Source organism: Lepidochelys kempii, chromosome 2 (genome assembly GCF_965140265.1).
Source record: "Lepidochelys kempii isolate rLepKem1 chromosome 2, rLepKem1.hap2, whole genome shotgun sequence".
Lineage (NCBI taxonomy): Eukaryota > Metazoa > Chordata > Testudines > Cheloniidae > Lepidochelys > Lepidochelys kempii.
The window spans coordinates 87,507,376-87,521,965 of record NC_133257.1 but is presented as its reverse complement, the minus strand read 5'-3'; the positions used below and the strand labels follow the sequence as shown (position 1 = coordinate 87,521,965).

General features: G+C 39.1%; 1 protein-coding gene across 10 annotated transcripts in view; it reads right to left on the bottom strand.

The window, feature by feature from the left end:
* Positions 1-14,590, bottom strand: part of ARHGAP28 (Rho GTPase activating protein 28) — a 91,645-nt gene that overhangs the window by 30,092 nt on the left and 46,963 nt on the right. For 7 of the 10 annotated variants that reach the window (XM_073331550.1, XM_073331548.1, XM_073331551.1 and 4 more), the window contains exons 2-3: positions 9,165-9,367; positions 4,578-4,795 (exon numbers count right to left, since the gene is read on the bottom strand). In XM_073331550.1, coding sequence (XP_073187651.1) covers positions 4,578-4,795; positions 9,165-9,367 — 421 coding nt within the window. Of the gene's footprint in view, positions 1-4,577; positions 4,796-9,164; positions 9,368-11,503; positions 11,602-14,590 lie in introns of all 10 variants that reach the window. The other 3 variants (XM_073331552.1, XM_073331554.1, XM_073331553.1) reach the window with 1 other exon arrangement.

Below are 14,590 nucleotides of genomic sequence, written 5' to 3'. Positions count from 1 at the left end.
CTTTGGAATAGATCATGAGATAGTACTTAGTCCTGCCATGAGTGCAGGGGACTGGACTAGATGACCTCTTGAGGTCCCTTCCAGTCCCATGATTCTATGCAGTTGTTTTATACAATCTTATCCTTTGAGTTATTTGGATAACAAAGTCAAATGTAAGATGAATAAAATCTCTCCTGAGAGAGTCCATTTAATAGGCTACCAACCTGATAGCAAACAGGATTTGAGTCACAAGCTTTCCTTTGAACAATAATCCATTAAAAAGCAAGGACTATGTAATAAAAGAAATGAAATATGGTAGCATGATTTTATGATTTTTAAAAGCCCAGCATTAAAAGAAATGTTTTATGACAAGCTGTGTGAAATGCAAAAAGTAGGCAAATAAAAGAAATGGTGAACATGAATTAGATTTGTAAAATCCTTCCAGCCTTGATAACATAAGGTGTTATACACAGGGAAAGCTGACAGGGCACTGTCTCTGTTGCATCCCGTTTCTGCTGGGCATACAATTCGGGAAAGGGCGATTATTATGGACCCAGCTATGGATCAATTACTCTCTGCCTCAACCTCAGTGTGGTTTAGAGCAGCTTGCAAGATGCTCTAATATGAGTCCGTTGGGTGCAATCCCCTATAAACAATGCTGGGAATAACTAAAATGCATCACATTCCAGCCTCTTGCCTCCTCACCAGTAAAGGCAGGGGCATGTAGGAGTCAACTCCAAAGGCTCTGTGTGAGCAGGGGACTGTACCATGATAGGGGATCTACAGGAGGTTTCTGCTTGTTATACCACCTAAGCAAGAAAAAGGGAGCAGATTGGGACAGAGAATCTCCTCCATTTTTGTTAGTACATGATTTGTATGTATTGATAGTGTCCCTTAAAAACAAAAGATTAGAAAGCTCATTTTCCAATAAATGTACTAAACCTAGTGAGCCAAAATCTGCCCCCCCCCGTTACGTGTGTGCAATGCCATTGACTTGGATGCGGTTCCATGAAGGCAGGATTTGGTTCAGAGCAGGTATCCTGATTCTGGCCCCCAGTTAGTTGTCCATCAAGTCATTACTGATGTTAAAAATGCCTCCAGTGTTTACTTGCACTATGTGCACAGGAAGAGGAAATCTCACTAGCAAGAAAAAGGTGGAGCTGGAAGTGCTCATTTCCTTTAAACGCTTTCCACTGTACAGAAGATGTAAAAACAAAATCATCAGAGCATCACAAAGGCAACATTTTAATGTCAGCGCTGCAGCCAAGACACATAAACACTAAAGAGATGTTAGTGTGAAAGCTCTGTTCATGCTGCTAGCTGCCTTTGCTTTTTGATAGATTCATAGTTCCAAGCATTGTAAGGGCAAATGCCTTTTCATGCAAATGCCTCTAGTTTAGTTAGGGATTTATTTTTTAAATTAGATCCTGGTCCTTCATTCACTACTCTGAGCAACACTCCTCTGACAATCAAGAGGAGTTTTACTTATCAAAGGGTGCAGGGTCAGGTCCTTCGTTAGTCTGGAGCTTAACTTGCTTCCCACTTTTGGACTTTACTGACAGGTGGCCTGATTGCCTGATTTTCAGATCTGTTGAGCGCTTGCAGCTCCTAGAGCCCTTAATGGAAGCTGTTGGCGTTCAACACCCATGAGAATCTGGGCACAGTGACTGACGTGCCACAGCATTTGACCAGTTGTGCCTGATGTGCACAGCTCTGTTTTAGAGGTGGGACAGAGTTGCCTTATCCAGGGGAGAGTGAGATTGCTTCAAGGGAGCACTATTCTCCTTGAAGCTTCAGGGAGTTCCTGGATGGCACACCCATTGCACCCTGCCCTAGAAGGATGTAGCATGTTTCCCATTTCTAACCAGGTTAGCTGTTCTGGCTCGACGGGAGGCAGAACAGGGCTGTGAACAGGGCAGAACAGAGTTACACTTTCTTGCCACTAACTTTGGGGTGGTTTGTGCTCTTTTGGGAGTAGTCCTGTGCTCAGCAGCGTGAAGGATCTGTAACTGTGGCTAGCCTCTAAGCATGGATACAAGGACTCCTTGTGCCATATTCCCCTCCTTGTGCACCCACCCAGGGATCATTCATAATCTGGCTTTATGCCTGTTTTTGGCTGGATAACCCTGGTGTTAAGATCTCCAACTCATTATGCAAGTGACTGAGGCAACAGGTTTCAAATGAGTCTAAAAATCCAGTTTTTCCTTCTCTATGTAGTGTGGAAAACTTCACTAAACCTGGCAATTTGCCTAGGATGCTTTCCTCACCCTGGTGCCTGTTGTCTCTGCTTGCTGACAACGAAGTAAATTAAAAATAGAAAAAGAAAGGCAGAATGCTGTTTGTAGCTATTTATGCAGCCCAAATGCTAACCATTTGTATTCTTCTCCTTTTGCCACTGGCCAAAGCTAAGGTGAGTCACGCTCATAAAAAGAAATCTCACCTTGTGGTTTAATCACCCTTTTCATCATCATTAAGAGTAGACGATAATTATCCATTCTGTATCCCGCTCCTCTGGGCAGCTGTAGTGTTTATGATGCCTAGAGGACTGGATGAAGACTGCATCTTTTCTTTTAATGTAGAGGGTACACAAATTGTTATGTGGAGAGATTAACTCTTTATGTGGCATTATGTGGCAGAGGTGATTAAAAATCCTGCATGGATTTTCAGACTAGTATGCAAACACTTGCAGAAAAGATGATTTTTCTGATACCAGTGATTCAGCCAAGGTACATCAGTCGTGCACTAAACTGCCAACATTCATTCCCTACATGTCTCCTAATCACCGGAGAAGTGATAAATAAGTCTTTCAAAATCCCATAGCAGCTAGTCACACAGAGGGAGATTTTCAATGTCACAGCAGTTGAGAGCCCAACTCATATTGACTTTCAATGGGAGTTTGCTGCCTGGCTGTCCTTCAGATCTCTCCCCTATAGTAATGAAGATGAATGTGCGAACTATGGCTGCGACTACAATAAGTGTGTAGCAATATAGGTTGAATTCTGTAGAACTGAACAATTTCATGGGAAGAAAGAATGAGAAATCCTAAGACTGCCATAACAGTTCCTTTTTTAAATCTTATATTCGACTTTCACAATGCAGAACAATTAGATGGGCTCAGTTTTTAAAACGGTAATTGTACAATGAAAACTTGAAGACCATGCCTTTAACATAGTTCTGGGACTTCCAGTTCATTAGTGAGACACAAGAAAAAGACCAGCAGATCAACAGAAGATCATCAGATTCAACACTCTGTGCAACAAAAAGCACTAGTGTAACTTTTTTTTCTGGTGACTGCTTTTTATTAGAGTAATTAAAGTTCATTTTGCTGCAGGAACTGCACATTCTGCCCATACATATTGTATCTAAGATGTTTCATAGGGTGATTAACATTCCAATACCTCATTGAAAAAAGTGACAAGAAACCCAGAACTTTAAGACAGATAATAGATATTTCTCCTAAGGAGAATGCCTAATCTTACAAAAATTGCCATGAGATCTTTAATGTCTGGGCAAAGTAGTCTGGGATTTTGGAGTCTTAACCAAGAGAAACCATGGTACTTGGAGGATGTGGTGCTGTGCCAATCTTGCTGGGATATGAACCTGTGGTTCCAGGGAGGCTATTTTAAACTGGAGACTGCGACCACTAAGCTAATTCTCGATGTTTTACTTTTGAACTCCTATTTGAAGGTTAAGCAGCTGTACTTTGTTTAATGGACTTTTGCAGGTTATTAGCATGAACCTTCTGGAAAAAATAAACAAATGAGAAGGACTGAATAATTTCATGGAACAAGACAGTTTTTTACAATTTTTCAACAATATAAGCTTCACTATACATTTTTAAAACAGGGCTTGGCAGTTTAACTATGATCCGCATTAAGGACAACAGGAGTTACTCATTTAAATTCATGCATGCTGCTTTTGCGTTTTTAGTATGTAGACTTAGGGCACATGATCAACTAAATCCATGTAGATACAATGCATGGGGATAAGCAATGGTAATTCTATATCTGTCCTCAGGGACAAGTGGATGAGACCCTACAGAAGAAAAGTTCATTCCCGAACAAATGAATCATGAATGGGCTTCTATTTGCTTTATTAGGGAAATAAGGTTCCCAATGAAACAATCACAAAGAAGCCTGCAGGTGTTTAACTGCTTATGCATACTTGCTCCCTATTGTTTCATTACACTTCACTGCTAAGATTGCTGAGTAAATAGCATGTGTCCTCAGAAGCCAGCAAAAATTTGCACAACTGCCAAAAGTAACTCACTGATATCCAAAATATGAGGGAGTAAATGTTAGTCTTGATAGTGGATTGCAGAATGAAGGTTGGCAACAGACACAGCATTACATTATAAGTTAGTTGCAAAACTTTGCACCAGCTATTTTAGCCAGTTTTATTGTTCCTTTTAGAAGGTAGCACTTCTGCTTATACAACATCAAAAAGGTCCAGACTTGGCTCTTTGGGGCAGGAACCATCATTTACTACTTCTACAATGCCTAGCACAGTTAGATCCCTGGTTGAAGCATTAATATGCTATAGAAATATAAAGAAGAATAAAGTTCAAAACCCTCCATTACCAAGTATTTGCCACTTACAGAAGAGTCATTAACTCCAAAGATGTCTCGGACATCCCTGACACTGTGTTTGTTCTTCTTCCTCATAGTCTGTGTGTAGGTGTTGTACCTTCTTTGTACTGCAGCAGCTTGTGTGCGGGTCAGTGTGGACAGCAGGGCTTGCCCATCCTCTTCTTCAGCCCCAGAAATCAACGTAGATAGGCCCACATCTTGCAGCCATTCAGCTTCAAGTTCCCCCTCTGTGAAGGAGTGAGAGTGTTAATATGTCTTGTATGGGGTGGGTTGGAGGTAGCACCGTTGGTTTAGTGTGCCAGCCTTTCCCTCAGGAAGACTCCATTTCCAATCTGTCTTAGGCCACACAAGTAAGTAAAATTTAGTTTTGTCAACATTTTGTCAGTCTTGAACACAATCCTCAGTTTGGCTGTCTCTGCACAGATGATATTTAGGAGAAGAACAGCAGAAGAGTGGTAACTCAAGCCCATTAATTCAAGGTGCATTAATACAGCCTTGTGAAGAAGATAGCATAGTGCCTGCCCATAATTGCCTAGAAATTTCACGAAACAATAGCCCTCATTAAAGAAGATGAATGAAACCCCTTTCAGTCCCACATATGTCCTGTATGGATGATGTCATTTGACAAAGGAAGGCTGGCAGTAATCCCCTCCAGTTTCAAGATATCCTTTTGAGATGCAGTGACCAGTACTGCACTGGATATTCCAGGTGAGGCCGCACCCTTGATTCATAAACAGGCAATACAAACAAATACGTCAAAGAGGAAATGGATTAATATTCTCTTTCAGAGTAAAAAAGCTAGTCAGGGAGCTCTGTCTTAACATATTATTTTCTTAATAGCACACTTGCGTTTCCACATTTGCTCTAATTTTCCTTCCTGATGTACCAGAACCTGTACAATTGTGTCTATCAATCTGTAGACAGATTGATAGACACAATTTATTGCACTTTGGCAGTGAGATGCACAAAGAAACAATTAAATTGCTGGAGTTTATGTAAGAGCCATTGACCTTGTTGCTTAACTTGCTTACCTTTCCACAAACCTCCAGAAACATATCTAACGTAATCTCCTGGCTGTGTGTGTATGGCAGAGCGACCAATTTATTGATCCACTCCCTTTATCTGGTGTAACAGCTTACTTCCACAAATAGGACTAATAACTGCACCTTTCCCTCCTGCCTGAGTTTGGAGCTGATGAATCTCATGCTGTTCTCACTCCTCCTTTTGACAGTCTCTATTTTCATCTGCATACATTGCTGCTCCATCTACATCCTCTCCTGTTCCAGTTTCATGATTAAATTCATCTTGGCTCGGGACCTGAAATGTTCTTTCCAAGAAAACGTTTGTAAACCAAACTTGACTTTCACAGTGCCAATGAAAAAATAGTAGGGCTGTCAAGGGATTAAAAAAATTAATCGTGATTAATCGCACAATTAAAGAAATTAATCGCACGATTAATTCCACTGTTAAACAAAAAAGCATACCATTTATTTAAATATTTTTGTATGTTTTCTACGTTTTAAAATATATTGATTTCAATTACAACAGAGAATACAACGTGTACAGTGTTCACTTTATATTTATATTTGATTACAAGTATTTGCACTGTAAAAAAACAAAAGAAATAGTATTTTTCAATTCACTTAATACAAGTACTGTAGTGCAATCTCTTTACCATGAAAGTTGAACTTACAAATATAGAATTATGTACAAAAAAACTGCACTAAAAATAAAACAATGTAAAATTGTAGAGCCTGCAGGTCAACGCCGGCTACAAAAATGCCATGCAAATGCCTATTCTCACTTTCTGGTGACATTGTAAATAATAAGCAGGCAGCATTATCTCCTGTAAATGTAAACAAAGTTGTTCGTCTTAGCGATTGGCTGAACAAGAAGTAGGACTGAGTGCACTTGTAGGCTCTGAAGTTTTACATTGTTTTGTTTTTGAGTGCAGTTATATAACAAAAATAATCTACATTTGTAAATTGCACTTTCATGACAAAGAGATTGCACTACAGTACTTGTATGAGGTGAATTGAAAAATACTATTTCTTTTGTTTATCATTTTTACAGTGCAAATATTTATAATAAAAAATAATATACACAATATATTTGAAAATGTAGAAAAACATCAAAAATGTGTAATAAATTTCAATTGGTATTCTATTGTTTAACAGTGCAATTAAAACTGCGATTAATCGTGATTAATTTTTGATCACGATTAATTCTTTTGAGTTAATCGTGTGAGTTAACTGCGATTAATTGACAGGCCTAAAAAATAGTAAAATGGAGTGTGAGCATAGTCAAAAAGATATTCTGCTTAGATGTCACCAAGAGGTTGGTGGATAGTTTTCCTCATCATTTGTCCAGCTGTAGCACGTACAAACAACAGCGAAGTAGGAATGACAAAACCATGATAGGGAGCCAGAATCCTCAATGTACAACTTCCTTTTTCTTTCAGAGACTATTAGGAAAGAGATGTTTCTTCTTAAGGCTCATGAGAATTTTCGCCTCAACTTTTCCTAAATTCTCATACCACTCTTTAAGGATTCAGCTTTGCCCAAGTGTCTCTGCTCAGCTCAGGGTGCAGGTCTGAAATGAACCTCTAGCAGTCGCCCCAGTTCTCCAAAATGCAAAGAACCTACATTTTGGAGCCTCCGGTGATTCCATGCTTTCAAATTCCATGGTACACAGCCATATGTCTAAATACCTCATGCCTTATTGCTGACGGGATGACAAACCTGCAGCCAGGGGCCTCCATGTACCTGTTGGTGAGGCTACTGCTTAGCCCTCTGTGATGTCACTAATTGTATTGTGTTCATTGTACGCCCCACTTCTTCAGCCCTGTATCTCTCAAGATGAACTATCTTGCCCTTGGTTACTAATGTCAATAGTATGAAAGTTCTCTGATCTTTCTGAAAACATATAATCATGAGAGAAGGATTATTTTGTCTCTAATATTATTATCTACGTTGGACACTATTTCCCCTTCACTTCCTCCTCAAACCATCTGTTTCTCTTCCTCTCCCATTTTCCTCAAAAAGGTATCAAAAGATTTTTACTCTTTTTAACAGATTTCCACATTGGGTTTCTTGTGTTTTGGTCATTAGTAAGCAGTACTGGTATTATCGAAATTTGATTTATAATTATAACTGAGTATTCCAAAGACTTTTGGTCCAATACCAAATATTTTCCTCATGCTCAGTAGTTAGAACGAGCACTTCCTCACTGAATATATTTCTGAAAGCAACAATATTCAGGACACAGAGAGGTAAGTGTAGAGTAGAAATGTATTGGATTTTACCCTGCAATTTCATTTTTAATTCAGAGCAGAGAGAACAAAAAATAATCTATGAGACAGGAACGTAATCAGACAAACGATAAACCTGAGAATGCAGAATAATCTATATAGTTGTGAACATTTCAGTTAACAGCAGTGTACTGTGATGTTTCTGAGAATGAGGATAATTGGAAACAGCTCGGATATTGCCTAGACTCCACAAAGGTTCAGGTACCTAAAGAGTGCAATTAAATTGCATTGAATGTGGCGGTAAGCCAGTAACATCCTAATTCTCAAAAAGAATTGAAAGAACACGGTACAGTGCTTTTAAAATATAACCCTAGATGTTATGTCAGCTTAGGCTTCTGATAAAGTAGTACAGTTTGCTTCTGGATTGTGACAGACTTGTGTAATAATAACAGATGTAAAATATCAAACGCCCCATCTCAAATGTCAATTTTCAAATATATTAGGAAAAAGACCAGGGGTAATTTATTTTGAGATGGCATAGAAAAGTGGTAACACATTCAGTATGGTTCATATTAGCGATGGGTGAATTTCAAAAAAGTTTTGATGTTTGGGTGACATGAGTATCCAAAAATACAGATCCAAACAATCGCTCTTTGGTTTAGATATTGGTTTGGAAGTCATAAAAACAGGCCCACACATCTGAATGATATCCAGACTGAAAATGCTTAAATAAACCCCTTTTTCTGGGTGTTGCACAACTTCCTCTTCAGGTCATAGCTAAAACAAGGAAGAGGACACACACAAGAAATTAAAAGAAAACCAAAAAAAGATTAATTGGACTTCTTCTATTCCTCAGATGGATTCAGTTTTGGTTTGTTTCATGTTTGGGATGAAGTTATGTTTAAATTCCTCTCAGCTGCACCATTTCACTTATTTCTTATTGAAACATGGGTAAGATCAATTCAGAAAAATCTGCTCCAGAAATCAGAGTGTCAAATTTCTGAAAACACAACATTAAGTAAGTCTCTCTCTATATCTATATCAAGAACTTACTTTGTGTTGACGTTAAATTCAGAAATGGAGCTACTTTGGACACAGTATCATTTTGGAACATTTGTGATTCTTGATTAATATGATGGATGGGTGGGTCCAAGCCAACCCTCCAGATGTGAATCCCTCTGATTTTAAAGGAAATCAAAGTTCCAATCCGCATTTTGTGGCTCAAGCCCATCTGTACATTCATTACATCAATGCTGGGAGTTTGGAGGAGTGGAGATCTGGACATCAGTGAAAGAATTTATTCAAAGTAAAATATGGGAGGGCAAGTTTGGAATTTGTACGCTCACCATCAGCTGGTTTGACTTCTAATAGTGTTTGTTCTTCTTGTCCTTGTTCACTGTTTTCTTTGATACTTTCCACTTCACACCAGAAATCCTCCATTGAGGTGCTATCCACAGAGGCCTGAGAATTGGAACGGCTGAACATGGGAGGATGTAAGGACTCATTGGAAAGCATCCTGTTAATTCTTCGGCACTGAGGGAGGGATTTTCTGGAAGAAGATAATGATAAAAAATGGAAACACTGTATCTTTGTGTTAGAAGATAGAACTTCAGAAAAAAGACAAAGATGAAGCTTACAGTCAATGCATCAACTCATTCTGTTTTGAGGTGGGCTGTGGACATAATGGTGGAAATGAAGGACAGAATGAAGGTAGTCTTCACTCTGAATTTTCTCATTTCGCAGTTTCAGTCACAATCTTAGGGTTACTTTTGTCATCGTTTTGGTTTTTTGATTTAATAAAAATATATTTTTTAAATTGTGAAGTGCTGATTATTAGCACTGGATTGGGCACTGGACAGGGACTCAGGAGACCTGGCTTCTCTTCCCAACTCTGTCACTGCTCTACTGTGTGACCTTGAGCAAGTTATTTTACTTCTTTGTGTTTCAATTTCCCCTTCCCGCTTTACTCAGTCTAGTCTGGTCTGCTCCTAAATTCTTCCAGGCAAAGACTGTCTTATACTATGTGTGTATATGTTCTGTATGTCTACTATATGTCCAACGAATGTTTGATCTTAGTTGGGCCTTTTTGCATGACTGTAATACACACAATAAATACTAAGTGTGCAATGGAATTTGGAGAGAGGGTCCTAGTGGCAGGCAGAAGTGGCCCAGGAACTGGAGAAGAAGGTTCTGTCACAGGGCCATCCAGTCCTCACCTACTTGAATTGATAGAAATGCAATTTCCCTTTCTCTTCCTTTTCAGTGTGTCATGATCTTGCCAACAACCCCTTATTCAAACCCACAAATATTTCACTCCATAAAAGTGTATTTCCCTTTTCAGGGTTCCCCCTCCCATCACTGTTTTCATGGTGGATTTACAGACAAAATGTGTTAATGCCAAATAATTAACTTATTCTTCCCCTCTTGTGTAGTTATTCTGAGCTGGGGTGCTGGCTGTTTCTCTGAGAATGCCGGAGCACTCCTTGATCATTTGGGTGGTCTAAGCCGATTAGTGCTGCAGCCCAGACCTGAGCTCAAGGCTAGGGATCAGCAGTGGAAACAGTGGAACAACAAATTCCAGCTGTGGACATGATATGTGCTTCTACAAGGTAAAGCAGAGCTGCTGTCCCATGCCTCTCTTTGATTATGGGATGTACATTACAAATAGTATGCTTGCCAAACATGACCATTTGCCACTAGCCAGATGATAAGGAAGGAATTTAAGCTTTCAGATGGGTGAAGAAAATATTTCCAAAAAGCAGAAAAAAGTTATTATTCTGATAAATGCTCTTTTGGAAGAGCAAAGTTGTAGTCAGTGTTTCCACATATTTTCTCATGAACTGCTAGTGGTTTAAACAAACAGTGACCATTATTGTTTTAATAAGGGCAAGACACAATCAAGAAAATACAAGGGGCATTCATGACATCAAAGTGGTTAAAGCTATTTGAGTGATTTCCATGAAGTTTGTCCATTGGTGAGACCAGAGCATCTCAATTGGCTTCAGGTCATAAAACCTCAGATGTCTGAGTCACCAGTGAAATCATCATACGGCTCTGTGTGGAAACTGTTATCCCTGTTATTTCCAAATTCACCCTCTCCTCCCCCGGCCCCATGCATTGGCAAGAAACACAAAAATGTAAATAAATCCCAGAGTCTTTAAAAAACATGTGGCAATAGCTCACAGAGGGCTCTAATAAAGTTTTAGTTATTAAAATAAAACACACCATAGGCAATCCAAGTATCCCCAATTCTTTAACTCTGAAGGGGAGGCAGTGTTTGCTAGCCAAATCAATACAACTACTAATGTTTCTGATCTGATGTTCTGGAAGTTAATACAGAACATAAAGCAGATGGAAGGTGCACTTCTATAGTGACTAAACCAAGACTGGGGCCCCGTTGTACTTGGCACTGCAGAGTTGTGCTCCAAAGAGCTTATGAGATAGCAGTTGTTCTTAGCCAGGTGCTACAATGCTCAGGGGGGTGTTAGGAAGCTATGACCACTTTACCCAACCCATAGTGTTAAATAGGAGAGGGTTCCCAGCTGAATGAGGGGAGAGGTCCCAGCATAGAAAAATTTGAGAACAACTGATCTAAATAGACAAGATAGACAAAGATTAGGAGAAATCATTATTGTCTCAATTTTACAGATGGGCAACTGAGGTCAGGAGAGATTAAGTGACTTGCCTAGGGTCACACATGAAGTCTGTAGCAGAGCCAGGAACTGAAACCAGATGTTAAGAATCCCAGTCTAGCATCTTTATTACAAGACATCTTTCCCTTCTCTGTAATTAAAATGCAAGTGAAGATTCTTGTTTAAAAAGAGCTTCTGCATGACATCATTTCAAAGAACAGTATCTTTGTTATAAACCTTTGTCAAAAAATCAAGCACACATCAGGTCAGAATTCCTTTAACTATCATTTAAATGAATACTCCTTTCATTCTTGCAATCAAATCTATGTTGAAGAGGCAGCAGAACATGTTCCCAGATAACATAACTGACTGGATTGGATTGTCTTTTAGTCATTGTCAGGGAATTCAAACATTTCCTGCCTTCCCAGTATGTGGAATACTGACCATGACCCTTGCACTTCTGGAGCACCACACCAGTCTGATCTCTGGGCTCTGACTCCTTCAACACTCAGCTAACTCAAACTGAGGCCTTACATCACCATATTAGGAAGAATCTGTACAGAGTTGGTGGTTTCAACAGCAGCTAATATGGTATTTTGTAACATTCCATACAAAAAAACTAAATGCAAAACAGATGAGTAGCACGGCAACATCTAATGTGACAACCAACATTTACCAAATGCATCCAAGATTACGGAGTAATTAACAGATATTCAGAACAACATGAAAAGTACAGAACAAATTTTGAAAATCAGAAGAACAGTCTCCCAGGAGTTGCATATTTGAGGTTTGTTATCTCATTTCAGATTAAATCATGCTGTGTAAGATTCACATCACAAGAAAGATTAGGCAGTGACACATGCATCTTATTGGTATACAACAGAAGTTTGCAGGTTTGCACATTATTCTGATGCTTGCTATTAAGAGCATGTGTATTCAAGTAGACTTTCAGCTGCCTTACTGACCCATATACGTGGACCTTTGGTCCTGGAGGAAGTGTTTTTGCCTGTAAGTGACAGCAGTGCTTGTCTGCATTTCCTTCTAGCAAATGTTTTTCAAAACAGTTTCAGAAAAAATATCCCAGGAGAAGCAAAGCAGGTCTATATTCTCCATCACTTTTAACTCACTCTTGAAAGACACTGACTCAGCACACTGGATGTGAGTGTTCCTAGAGTAACAGCTCAGCTGAGGCTAAGTCACCAGAGAACAATGGAAGCAGTCAGTTCTACCCTTCAGCCAATCCATGGGGTAGGTTTTTTATTTTTCTTGCTGGCTATTAGGCAACTAAACTACTGATCTGATCCTGTTGCTCTTTAAGAAACAATTGAAAAGAAGTAATGACACATGAGTAGCAATAGTAAAGTTTAAGCTTAGCCTACCGTAGTTACCCTCTCTTCCTTTCCCACTTTTTTTTTTACAGGCAGGCATGAGTTGATCAGATAACAGTCTGACCAAAAATTAAGAGGAGAAGCTCATGATCTTCTGGACAGAAGTAAAGACAACGCAGAAAATGCTGGGAGAGAGAAACGAGGCTGCAAACATCAAACACACACTACAGTGTCGTGACTAAAATGGATGAAATAGTTTTCAGGGTTGGGATTTACAAAACTTGCAAAAGGCACTGAAGAAGGTAAAAGAACTGGCTGCAAGGCCGCGCTCTCACTCATCATTGATTACAGAAGAAAGGGTTAATTGCCAGTAATGAAAAATACAACAGTATCATGTTAAGTTTCCCACTGAAAACACTTTTGCAAGGAAACAGGATATTTCCATAGAATACGGGGGAACTGACAGAGTTACCTTCTAACAATGAAGTAATGTAATGGTGAATCAGACCTTCTATACATTTTATTTTCTCTCTGTAGGAAACCAATAAACAATTTAGAACTTAATCACACACATTGATTTTGATACTGCTCAGCCAATCCAATAAGCAGCTCTTTTCACATACCCCTGGAAAAGATTAATCAAACCACACACAAAGGGCTAGTTTTGGTGACACCTAATTATTGTTCAGCGGCTGAGAAATGATAGGTCAATGTTTGTGTTTTCAATTTAATTAAGTGATGGGTGGTGAAAAAAATCTATAAAACAGAAGGAGAGCAATGAAAACACCTTGTACTCAAAAGTTCCATTTAAACCCTATTCAGCCAGCAAAGACAGGGGACATCCTTCTTGTGTGGTTGTAAAGATTCATTTCATATGACCACTGAGTATGCTGCACCACAATTAGTCTGCATAAATGCTGATGGGAAAAGGTCATTGGAAGATGAAGAGTAAAAGTTCTCACAATTACTGTAGCATCAGGATCTCTTGTCACGTGCAGTATTCATCAATGTTGTGTCTGAGTAGCTAGATTATCTACTGAGCATTAGCATGCCTTCAATGGCACAGAAAATTGTGTAGGGTAATGTTGAATCTGGCCCCAAACCTCTTAATTCCTGAATTTCTGACACATGCACAAAAAATGCACTTCTGCCCCCTCAGCCCTCTCTAGCTGCCAGGTTGTTTTTTTAAAAAAGCTTTGTAGTGGGCACTTAAAAATCATATAAGAGACTTTCCCCTGTGAATTGTGAACCAACTTCATTATAAGCTGTTAGAAAGCTGACATTTCTTTACCAGTTTCATTTAAAATCTACTTTGAGATACATGTATTGTTTTCCAAGAGAACAACTGATACCAAATGTCTCTCAGACCTACGATACAGATATCCAGTGTAAAGCAATAAGTTGGCCTATGTGACTACTGTTATGTCTTTTGAGCCTAATATTTTAGGTCTTAAAATGGATGAGTCAGCTATTTATTTGATGTAATCCTGTTTATTTACAAAGTGTACACAAAGTCCTGTTTCCTGGAACATAATAGGAATTAAACAATAGACGGCAGTTTCTTTGGCCATAGTTCCAAGCCTCTTTCCAGCTAGTATTCTGCCTACACAGCTCTCTTTACCTTCTCTCAGGGCCTTGCTTTCAATGCTCTAATAAATCGGTTAGTCTCTAAGGTGCCACAAGTCCTCCTTTTCTTTTTACTATCTTTCTTGTTGTCTACTAGGATATTTGGCTGCTTGTCTTTGTTCCTGGTTGCTTTACAGACACATAAACTTCCATCAGACAAATGACCAGTTAAACCCCTCTGCCCAC